Genomic DNA, 12537 nt, shown 5'->3' on the forward strand with positions numbered 1-12537 from the left:
CAGCTGTGCGTATGTGAGGTGCTAAAAATCACACTGATAATTTATAAAGTAGCAAGGTGTCTGAGAAACTGTTGTGATAAAAGTTGTGGTCAGAGCAGAGGAAATAAATTTGAACTTAAACTGGTGTTAGACTTCTCTTTTTTCTGAGGAAGTGAAAATCTTTTCCCAGATGTATTTGTAGTACTTGAGCGTAGTTTGTGGTGTGAACTGTATTCATCTTTTTTAGATGCTTTGAAAATCAAAGTTCATATATGTGATTAGAAGTTAGACTTTGTTTTATGGAGGGTAACAAACAACCAAATTTGTTTTCTGGTTTGAAATTAATCTGATTTGAAAAACTGAAATTATTTATGTCCTCATTAAATATGCAGAGATAAAGTTGTAATCATCGTAAGATTTCGCCTCTATAATAACACCTCACCCACAGTGAGTTTGATCAGTGTCAGAAACTGGGCGACATTTTAAATTGAACATTCACACATATGTGTCATTTTGAAAGAGCTGATGCATTCATTTTCACATTATAAATGTAAGTTCCAAGAGGAAATGTGGATACGTGATATAGCAGAGTTTCTCAGAGCATGACTTAACCAACATCCTGACATCAGATGGTATTTTGCAAGTTATTCTCAGTTCAGTGTTCAGCCGACCTGCTGCAGAGACGGACGAGCTTTTCACACCTGTGAGTCTTCCTGCCTTCAGGAGCGATGAGTTTCAGAGCAAAAGGTAAGAAAAACTGTTTACAACACAACAATAATCAGGTTATTAAAGTGATAAACAGGTTGTATGGAGGTTACATGTACTAACCACAAAACACAGTCAGTGATGATGAGCATGGCTGATTTTACTGGAACTAACTGACAAACATACGATATTAGAACCATACACACTGAAAAATGTCATTACCACATAGGACCATTATAACTTTAGTTATAATTCTATTTTCTTTTTACTTTACTCCCATAGTACACATATGATGTATATTTAGCAGCTGCTGCACCATTATCAGGCATTGCGGCACACCTCTGCAGGTTTGCGTGGAGGTGCGGGGTGGGCATGTTTATTTGAGAACCACCATGAAACAATCAGGAAATGACAAAAAGGAAAGAAAAGGAAAGGAAGTCAATTTCTTTTAATGAAAAATGTAGTCTCCTTGAAGCTTATGACAAACTGACAAAAATGAGCCAACGAGATGCAGCAGTGAAACAAGCGTTTGAAACAGCTGTTCCGTATTTTGAAACAGTCAATAAAATTAAGTAAATAGTGAAACTGTCCGTTTCATTACTTCATATTCATGTAATAAATATAAAATTGTTAATTAAATGGTAATTGTATGAGAAATTAAGAAAAAGAAAAAAAATCGGTTATAATAATCATCTGCTTATAGTGATCAATTTGACCTGGTTAGAAGTGATCTCTGTAAGCAGTTTCCAATGTAGCTGAGTTTAGTAACAACATTATAATTATTATCCTATGTTTTCTAAAAAATACCGTATATTGTATTATATACTGGCCTAGTACAAAATATGCACTGTAGAATCAGCATAATGTCTGATCCGACTGTGAGATTGGGGTGAGTAACACTGCTGGAGGAGTTAGACAAAAACACTATACAACAGATATTTGTCTGCCTGTCTGGACTGGTTGATAGAGTGTTTACTCTTATAAAAGTTTCCTCCCGTGCTTTGTTAAATGTGATATGCAGGGAAAGGCTGACACTTTAGTACTTTCTTGTTATATGAATCATCAACAGGCTTTTTTAGTTATTGATCAATGAAGCTGAAAGGTGAATTTTGTCACTGAAAAGTAATATTCTTATTAACTGTCATTTCCATGGTCTGTTTTTTCATAAGAAAAATCATGATGATGTGGAACAACTGGATGCTAGATGATGCTTTGTGTTACGATTTAATCAGATTGAATCAATGTATTTATCTTATTAATTTTTGATAGAAACAGTACAGTTTTATTACAGATTCCTCTTTTAATATGTTTTCATTCCACTTTTTTGCTCAAAAAACTAAAATGTGTTTGTTAGGATTTGATTTTGAATAACATAGCACACGTAACAACTTATGTTAGTAGCAGTTAGTGAATTGTTTACTTAAATTTGAATCTCTCTTTTTATTCAAAATATGAGAAAATACCATTATAGTCATTTAAAGGACCATTGTGTAAGATTTAGTGGCAACTAGTGAATGGACTTGACAGGAATGGAATATAATATTCATAAGTGTGTTTTAATTAGTGTATAATCACCTGAAAATAAGAATAATCGTGTTTTCGTTAACTTAGAATGAGCCCTTTATATCTACGTAAGGAGCGGGTCCTCTTCCACAGAACCCGCCATGTTGTTGTACCGCCATGTTTCTACAGTTGCCCAGAACAGAGAAACCAAACACTGGATCTAGAGAGGGCCTTTCCCGTTTTTCGCGGCCATTGTAGGTTCTGCTACACACTTGGAAGGGGAGGGGGAGGGGTATTCAGTTGGTTACAATCTGCAACCTCACTGCTAGATGCCACTAAATCCTACACACTGGTCCTTAAAAAATGCAAAAACTGTATTCACAATTTTAAAAATAGCTAACTAAAACATTAAAAAACAGGAAAGCAAGTGTATTACACAAAATTAAAACAAAAACTAGCTTAAAGCAGTGAGAGTAATTACAAAACACATGTGAGACGTGCGTACGCCATGGGCTCCACCATAGCCTACTCCTAATGCTAATGTTGCAACTGTAAAATGGTGGATAAATTGTTTTGGGCAACACCTGCAGAATTACTAATTTCACAATCAAAATTTGATCCATTTGGTCTGATAACATTTGGAAAGTCTAGCTGAGCTGCACACATAAGGTGTTAACAGAGAGCTAACCAGAAGTTAGCTGCTCGGCCGGCAGAAGTCTCTGGTGCGCATGTTCTATTTTTAAGCTTTTCACTTAGCTATTCTTCTTTTTCTTTCTTTTTTTATTAGCAACATTTGGTGGTATTTTTTCTCCACAGGAGAGGAACCAAGCAGCAGACCTGCAAGAGGAAGGTGGTTGAGGATAGAGTTCCAAAAGTTATTTAGAGGCAACAGAGCTCAAGCTGGTCCAAACACCATCTCTGTAACTGATGGACACCTCTCACCTGGCGGTAAGGAACCCCAAAATGGTCAGTTAATGGAGCTAACATCAGATACATCCAGCCATTAGCCAGTTGTTAGCCAACCATTAACTGTTAATGTTTGAATAGGACTGCACTGCAGAAAACAGGAAGAAACAGAAATATTTTAGGAACAGAGATGAAGTTAATGGTTGAATTCATGTCTTCAAGGCCACAAACACTATATATTTACACATACTGAAAAGCATGTGCAAAAGTATATGAAAAGTAGGCACTAAAAGTAAACTGAGGATGCTTTCAAAAATAATGCCATGAATAGTTTTTATTTATCAATTAACTTAGCTTTGCGTTTAAAACAGCAGCAGTACACCTGCACACAGTTTTTCAGGTACTCGGCAGGCCAGTTGTTCAGTTGTTCCTCAGCTTGGATACTGACGGGACCGTCCTCACGCTCTGTCCAGTGAGGGGAGAACCTTCCAGTTGGTGGCGAAAAAAGGATTTGCATGGGGTTAAGTCCTTTAGCAAGCTCTCACACAGAGAAAGCAACGCTTCCTCCTGCACATTTACAATGGAATGGCGGTGTTCGTGCAGCTGCTTCTTAAAGCCACAGTGATATCACGGCTGCGTTGCCAGGACTCCCGGTGGTGTTGATGTGTCTCTGCCAATCAGAGACGAAACTGTAATGCGTCCCACAGAGTTCACACCAAGGTGCGAACTGAGCAAAACATGCTGGGAGATGGAGTCCATTTTGGACCCTTTGTTTGACTGGGTGCCATTCTTTGTTATCAGGCTTTGTGACTGAATGCAGGCCTGTCTTTGTCTCATGCACATGGAGTATGAGGTCCAATAGAAAGTGATTCCAGGAAGTTTAGATGCCACATTTTATTGTAAACACCATCTCCAACAGCTCAAAACAAGGTCTGCTCTTTGCTTTTCTCCCTCAGTGATACCCACATTTGAAGAACTCCTTGAGGCAAACCATTTGTTTGAGGCCAGCCAGCTGCTGATAGAGAGAGAGGAGCATCTGTTTGGGGAGATAACAGAAGCAGAGGCACTTGAACATCAGGAGGAAGAAGTAGACAGGCTTGATGCAGACCGCAGAGCCCTGAAGGACCTCGTAGTGCAGATTCTGAAACAGTCTCTCAGCACAGAAGTCAACGCTGAGGCTCTAACGTCTGCTGTGAATGCCGTCTGCCAGGAGGAGGAGCAGGACCAGCAGTGGAAGCAGAGGGATGGGACACCGCCAGCCTGGAGGCCCAGCGGCTGGAAGAAGCTCCACGACTCAACGCTCTGCAGCTTGGTGGAGGAGCGCATGGACAACACCTCCTCCAGCCCTGCAGACCAGGTGGAGAAGTCTCTCCACATCCGCAGCATGGGCAGGCAGCTGAAGCAGGACCTGCTGTGGGTGGTGGAGGTGGTAAAAAGCTGCTACCCACTGGAGCTGAACATCTGTAATTCCTATGCCAGGTGGTACCACCAAACCTTCAGTGCCAGACTCAAAAAGATTGCAGAGTTTGGCCTAGATGATAAGGACTGCACTTCCCTCCTGCTCTGGGTGAACGAGTATTATCCAGAGTGAGTCATTAATTCAATTTATCTTATTATTATAAAACAATAACATGGTTCAAAATCAACATTTGGTGAAGAATCTTATATTTCTGAACCCATTCTATTCTATATTGGTGTATTTTTATTCTGGCGGTGGCAGTGCCCAAACATGATAATGTCTGTCCATGTGTTGGTCCATCAGTCCATCCTCTGTCCAACGTATCAGACCAAGATTTCTCAACAACTACTTTCCATTTTCCAGCATTCTCCAGCTTTATATTTGCACTCCACTACTTTGATTCAAGATTCAAGATCCTTTTATTGTCATTCAGCAAAACATCAGTGATGCAAAGTAGAACGAAACTACGAGCATGATACCATTAAAAACACATTAAAAACTGAATAATAAATAATTTCTGGACATTGCACAGGTATGAGAGAAAAAGACTAAAAACACAAGAGCACAGTCAGCAGTGTGTTATTTTGTTGAGCAGTCTTATAGCAGCCGGGTAGAAGCTGTTACTGAACCTGACAGTGCTGCTACGCAGGCTGCTGTACCTCCTGCCTGAGGGCAAGAGGGAGAACAGTCTATTGCAGGGGTGAGTGGAGTCTCTCAGGATGCTGGTCGCTTTAGCCAGAAAGGTGCACACTTAAATAAACAATTCAATCAATCAATCAATCAATTATAGATTAAGCTACCAAGCTATACATAAAGTAATTAAAATATGTTACACATAATACATCAATAATTAATAATAAAATAATATATTATTTTTATTTTATTCTGAATTGCATAATGAGTGCTTTTACTTTTGGTACTTAAAGTATGTTTTGATGCTTATGCTTGTGTACTTTCAATAAAATTTTGAATGCAAGATTTTTTTCTTGAAACTTACCGAAGTAAAAGATCTGAGTAATTCATCCACCACTGGTAAATTTAACATCAATATTCATGATCTCCAGAGGATGAAAAAATTCACATGAAATCCTAATCTGTACAGTTCATGTTTCTTGAATTGTTAATGACTGTGAATGTGATGTCTGCTCTCTGTGTCAGAATCCTTCGAGAGCCAGAGCTGGCCAGTGAGATCGATCACGAAGCGTTGGGAAAGCTGCTGCCTGAAAAGTTACTGGAACCTCTAAAGGAACAGTACCTGAACAAACAACAGGTAGATTCATTACATTTCTAGTTATGTATAGCAGTTTTTAGTTTTAGTTTGGTAGTTTTACTCAAATTTCAGGTCTCATTTTTGTGTTTTTTACACTAGCAGCGATATCTAACAATCCAGATGTTTGCCAGTCAATGAGTATGATTAAAACTTCTGTGCAGAGTGAGATATCGCAGCAACTATGGGTCAGATTATCTAACTATGGGTTAGATTGTCATTACATTTGTCATTACATTTGTTGTGGATATTCATGGTCCCCAGTAGATGAATCTCAATGTTTTACAATACAGTACATACAACTTTATTAATCTCACTAGGGGCAATTTGTTTGGGGCAGCTTGTTGTTAACACAGCACAATTACATAAAAATAAATAATGCAATATACAACACAAAAGGAGTAAAAAAAAACACAAAGGAGCTGTATGTGGAATCCAAAAATAAGATAGATAAATAAACTTAATAGATGCAATAAAAAAGATCAGATAAAACATCTACCAACAATGACAATGCTAAAGAACATTTAGTAGTCGGATTGCAGAAGGAATGAACAATGAACATTCACTTGCTAGAACAAGCCCAGATGAAACTATAATACTTGTGGCTTTCTGGAGGATTTTAGTTGATCTAATCTTGAGCTCCAGCAACAGGCCACATTTTTCTGCCCTTTAGACAATAATCAGTTTTAATATGATTGTCCTGATGACATTTTCACTAGTGCCACCCTGATAGAATCATAGAAATTCATGCCTTAAACAAAAAAGTAGAGTAGAGTAGTAGAGTGTTATGTGTGTTAAAAGTAACAGCTGCATGTTGTTTTTTGTACATCCAGAGTGAGCTGACGACTTGCATCGACCGCGTCCTGGAGGAAGCAAAACAAAAGTGGGATGACGGAGAGGAGCCGTCAAGAGAGGACGGCTGCTTCATCAGTCCTGTGGCCTATGATCTCATTCCGGTACAGTATTATCAACACAATATAAACATAATTATCATTTTTAAATGCAGTAATTAATTTGTATCCTTTATCTGTCTTTAGCTCATCAATGGTATTGTGACTACAACTGTAAAAGTTGTGGGAGACCAAAGCAAGGCCCAGGATTTAACTTACCAACTGAAAGATTTACTACAAAGGTAACAAGATTGATTATTTGCTTCTAATACTGTTATTTATAAATGCAGTTAGTTCTATTCTTAATGATATCAACACTGCAGATGTGAAAATCAACTGTTTTCATTCAAATACAAACTCCTGCAGATTCAGGATCTTCCAAGACGACATCATGAAGCGAGGCAAACCGAACAGCAAGCCGTTCATCAAGGCCATACTCAGCTGTGTTGAACATTTCAGGTACTTTTCTGACATTTAGACAAACTAACAGCTTAAAGGACGGGTTCACAATTTTTCAAGTCTGTCTTAAAACAACAGTCAGGTGTCCACATGAACAGTGAAAGAGGTTTTCCTCGCTGTAATCATTCCTCCTGTTCATACTGGCTATTAAAAGATCTTTCAAATGTGCTTTCAATGTAAGTGATGGAGGCCAAAATCCACAGTGTGTCCACAGAGTCATTTAAAAGTTGATGTGAAGCTTATATGAGGCTTCAGCAGTCTGAGTTAGTCATATCAAGTGGATATCTGACACATTTACAGTCTTTTTAGCATCAAATTCTCTCTTTGTGTTTCCTCGGACAGTGTTTCCCTGTTGAGCTGCAGTGGAAGTATAGTAACAAAAAGACGAACTTTGGCACTAAAAAGAAGTTTATCTGAAGCTTCATATTAGCTTCAGATAAACTTTTAAATACATTTTTTCACAGAAGAAGAACTGTGGTTTTTGACCCCCATCACTTCCATTGTAATAGTCGGTATGAACAGGAGGAATGATTACAGCAAGAAAAAAAACTGTTTCAATGTTCATTTGGGCTTCTGACTGTTGTTTTAAGACAGAAATATTGTGCACCTATCCTTCACTATCACAATAAAATATTGCGGTGAGCTAATTTGAGGGTTTTCCTGTGGTCTGTCTGCAGGGACTTCCTCATTAAGAAGAGTGATCTGTTCCCAGAGGATGTTCGGGAAAGCTGTTTGTCTGTTCTAATGGACATGAAACAATCTGCTCACATGTATTTACTAAGCCCTGTGCACAAGGTCCTCAAGGTAAGTTTATTTACATAATACATAATAATTCACAAAATGTGCTCATGGATGTCACTGTGTAGATGGATAATAATTAAAATTTTAACCCTAAACTGAACATTTTTATTACAAATTCAGCACTACTGTGGACCCTACCTATATCTGTTTTTGGTAAAAGTTAGAGATAAAATATTTCACTATCTCATGCATCATATTTGTATCTCACACAGCCACAGTACCGCAAGCTGGGAACCAGTGACTGGCTGAATAAGTCAGTGTTTGAGAATCTGCTGGTCAGCACTGAACGAGAGATTCAGGATCTTCAAGGTTCAGCTGAATTGTGTCACCAGGTAAACTGAAGAAACCATGGCACACCCTCTTCAATTCAAATGAAAGGACAAGCCACTGTTTTTTTGTTTTGTTTTTTTCAAGTTTTAGCTCCTTAAAGGACCAGTGTGTAGAATTTAGTGGCATCTAGCAGAACAGTCTTGGCAGAAATGGAATATAATATCCATAAGTATGTTTTAATTAGTGTATAATTACCTGAAAATAAGAATCGTCGTGTTTTCGTTGCCTTAGAATCCTGTTTTGTTTTTATTAAGCTTTTAATTTTAGAAAATCAAAGTGTTACAATAAGTGTTCATGAATAAACTACCTTACAAAGGAGGTCCCCACACCAGGTCTTGAACTGGAGTCTCGCAGATCAAAGATGACTGTGCTGACTAATGAGCTAAAACTTTACTCATCGCCTCATTGCAAACAGACCTCTACCTACCTATTTATACACCCATAACACAGAGACAGCACACCGTGTAACATGGAGGAAAGGCCTTCAAAGCTTTGCACTTTTCATTTATTGCCTATTTTTTACAACCTAACTTTGTGGAAAGGAGAGTGGGAACAACAGGTTATGGAGAGTCCCTTGGGAGCACTTCACTTGTGTCAGTAGATCAGCTTTATCTCTGAGGAACATCCCTCAACTCCAGGAGTGATGTCCATATTAGGAAATGTGCATCATGTAGCAGGTGGATGTGACTCCCCTCATTGAGATCTGCTGATAGACATAACAGCGGAGCAGAGGAGAGAGACTGAGATAGTGATGTAACCAACCGTTTTTTTTCTTCTTCCTGAAACAAATAATTTTAAAAAATGTTTGTATGAAACAAATATTCATAAAAACCCACTATTTGTGCTTTGCCAAATAACGTATTTGTATTCTGGCACACCCCTAGTTTCTACAGTAGCCCATAAACGGACAAACTAAACACTAGCTCTAGAGAGGGCCATTTGCGTTTTTTCACAAGTTTCACAGCCACCGTAGGTTCTCCTATGTGCTTAGAAGGGGAGGCGGAGGGTTTTCAGTTGGTTGCAATCTGCAACCTCACCGCTAGATGTCACTAAATCTTACACACTGGTCCTTTAACTACATGTTATGTTAACTTTCATGTTAACTTTACATTTCTACAGAATATATTTAAATATATTTTACCTTTCGGGCGGCCATTGGTTTCCGTTAATTTACATACAGTGAGATTTTACATAAACATATATGATATATGATTTTCAAACTGTACAGAAGTTAATGGAACCCAATGGCTGCCTGGAGATGAAATGCATACTACAGTATGGTTTGCAAAACAGTTAGTAATACATGAAATATTCATAATTTAAGTAGTAAAGGGAGTAAAACATGGATAATTACTGGTATAGTTTTATAGATTTGCAAATTATCTGGTAAATCAAGTGGTTCTTCAAAGAACAAACAAAAAATAGTTGTTTGCTAAAATTTGTCGGAATTACTGATTTGATTGCAGGATCTGATGGGTCAGCTTCACCAGGAAGTGACAGCAGAATATGTGAAGAGGCTCCTGAAAAGGAAAGTCAAACTGAAGAACAAGGAGCGTCAGGAGAAAGCCTACATGACTGTGAAAGACAACGCGGAGAGTTTGCACAATTTATTTGTGAAAATGGTGAGACTCAAGCACAAAATCTAACAAAACATTAATTTTTGGTTGCATCATCTTACGTTCAACATCAGAAACTCCAAGGAAAAAAATATATCACTGAACTGACCGCAGAGTGTGATTAACATGTTCCTGGGAAAATTCACTTTAAAAACAATAAACACTAAAGATAAAATCCTCCCCAAAACATTTGGCTTGTATATTACTGTTGAAGTAAACTTGAATACTAAACTAAACTACTTCACAGGGATCAAAGGAGGACTGGTTGAAGGAAATCCTGAACAATATTGCCGAAGTGCTAAAACTCCAAGACCTCCCTGCCATAAAGTTACAAATAGTATCACTGGGAACTGATTATCCTGACCTCAGGTAACCTTTACAATCTGCATGTTGGATTCACGTCATTATTATTATTATTATCAAAAGCGAATGTGCACTGTCCTTATTTAGCTGTGATTGACCTAATAAAGACAGAACATAATCAGTAAACATTGAACATTGACAAACATATTTTTCAGTAAAACCTAAGGGAAGCAGGAAGTGAACTGAGCTAAAACTTCTCACATGAGTTCAGATGTTTCCTGATATTATGATATTATTATGAAAGGCTGAGGCTCAATTTTCTGGAGGAGTTATCAAGAAAAAACAAAAGTGAAACAAAGAAAAGTGCTGCTTTTAAATGAAAGCTTGTTATGACAGTCTGTAGACGTAGTCAGTGAAGCTTTTTTTGCGAAATTGAGGAAGTTTTTTCAAATTTTGGCGTTTTCATTAAGCTTTTTTTAATGCGATAATTCAAAATGCGCATAAAAATAGGTTAATGGAAACACGGCTAGTGTTGTAAGACTTTCACATGCAAACCAAAGAATAAAATAGTTTGACATTGGGAAATATATTTTTTTGCTTTTTTGTGGTTTGATAAGAAGATTGATACCACTTTCACTGTGCTCTGAATATGACGCTAGAGCTGGCAGCTGGTTAGCTTAGCTTAGCACAAAGCCTGGAAACAGGGGAAAACAGCTAGCCTGGCTCAGTCCAAAAGTAACATAATCCACCTGTACCAGCACCTCTAAAACTAACAAATTAACATGTCATATCTCTTTTGTTTAATGAGTGGTTGTCCTGGATTAAAAAAGTTAATTTCTAATGTTTACCTTCCTTCATCCACAGTGAAAAACATGTTTCGGCTCTGCTCAAGCTCAAGACTAACCTCACCAAGGCCAACAGGAAAACCGTCAAAGCAATTCTGTCAGACACTTTGAAGCCAGCCAACGTTGTCAACGCTCGCCCTTTTTTCTCCAGCATTCCGGTCAAATGAGACGTTCACTCCAGTGATATGTTCTCCTCATTTCAGTTTTAAAGTTGAGTTGTCCAATATAATGTATCATAATGTTTGTGTTGCATTAGTATGATGAACACATTGATATGTAAGTGATGCTGCTCATGTGTTGAGAATCTTATCTGGGTAATTAAAGGAATACAAAACTTAAAGTTAAGGATATAACCCTGGTTCTCTGATTAGCGTGAGTCAGTGTCTCACGATGGGAACAACTCCCGTGTGACCTCATCAGAAGCTCAAATAACATTACACCAGCCCTAATTGGCTGGCACCCGTGACACCTATGTCAGGAGTGGATGTGACCCTCTTCCTTAATATTAGACTGACATAGCGTCAGTTGTCATTTAAAACAAGTTCACCTCTTCCTCATTTCCATAACAAGGAGGGTAGTCTGGTGAGACCATAGACTGTAAAAAAAAATGGACGTAGTCACTGTGACCTCACCCATTGGTTTGTGAACCGCCATTTTTGAAGCCTCGAGTGTAGTGATTTGACCATCGCCATCTTGGATTTGACTGTCGCCATGTTTGATTTTTGCAGCCAGAAGTGACCATATTTACAAGAGGGTGGAGCTGACCATAGTGACCATACAATCTATGGTTAACAGTGACAACGCTAATGCTAATGCTAATATCTGCCAGTGCAAAACAGGCCTAAAACCATTAAAACAACATGTACTCACCAAACAAACTGAAAATCTGACTCCTTAGAGGATATTTTATCACAACCAAATGCTGGACAAGACTTTTTTGGGTGACCAAAATGTTACAATTAACTTTCATGAACTGCAAACACACTGTGAAATAGCAGAAGCTACGCCTATACTCTGCAAATCCATGGGTTACGCCATGGTTACATTAATCAACGTTGTCGTTGTGGTACTGACTTGTCAATCACAACATAGCCACGCCCTAAAGCATACGCTGTTTTATCATCAATTTTACTCTAAATGGGGCCATCATTTACAAAATGAACATTATGATCCATTGAAGAAGACTTGATACTAGCGATTGAGACCATAAATTCATTAGGAAAGTGTTTACTCGGATCATAAATCAAGTGAGAAGTAGCGTCATTTTCTCATAGACTTCTATACAATCAGACTTATTTTTGCAGCCAGTGGAGTCGCCCCCTGCTGGCCATTAGAAAGAATGCAGGTTTAAGGCACTTCACTTTTCAAACCAGGAGCTACCAACTTGGGTGAGACACTCACTCACGCTAATCAGAGAACCAGGGTTATATCCATAACCTTAAGTTCTCTTTCATAGCATTCATTGCATACTGAG

At 38.2% G+C, this 12537-nt stretch overlaps 1 protein-coding gene across 1 annotated transcript; it reads left to right on the top strand.

Annotated features, from left to right (window-relative positions):
• Positions 1-639: 639 nt before the first annotated feature.
• Positions 640-11684, top strand: LOC122998444 (tumor necrosis factor alpha-induced protein 2-like). The gene is made up of 12 exons (XM_044375350.1): positions 640-726; positions 3004-3153; positions 4050-4680; positions 5711-5822; positions 6653-6775; positions 6857-6951; positions 7076-7168; positions 7846-7972; positions 8182-8301; positions 9766-9921; positions 10163-10284; positions 11083-11684. Exons 1-12 carry the CDS (start codon positions 708-710, stop codon positions 11228-11230), a joined length of 1896 nt encoding a protein of 631 aa, XP_044231285.1. The 5' UTR covers positions 640-707; the 3' UTR covers positions 11231-11684.
• The last annotated feature ends 853 nt before the right edge of the window (positions 11685-12537 follow it).

Source organism: Thunnus albacares, chromosome 15, assembly GCF_914725855.1.
Source record: "Thunnus albacares chromosome 15, fThuAlb1.1, whole genome shotgun sequence".
Taxonomy (NCBI): Eukaryota; Metazoa; Chordata; class Actinopteri; order Scombriformes; family Scombridae; genus Thunnus; species Thunnus albacares.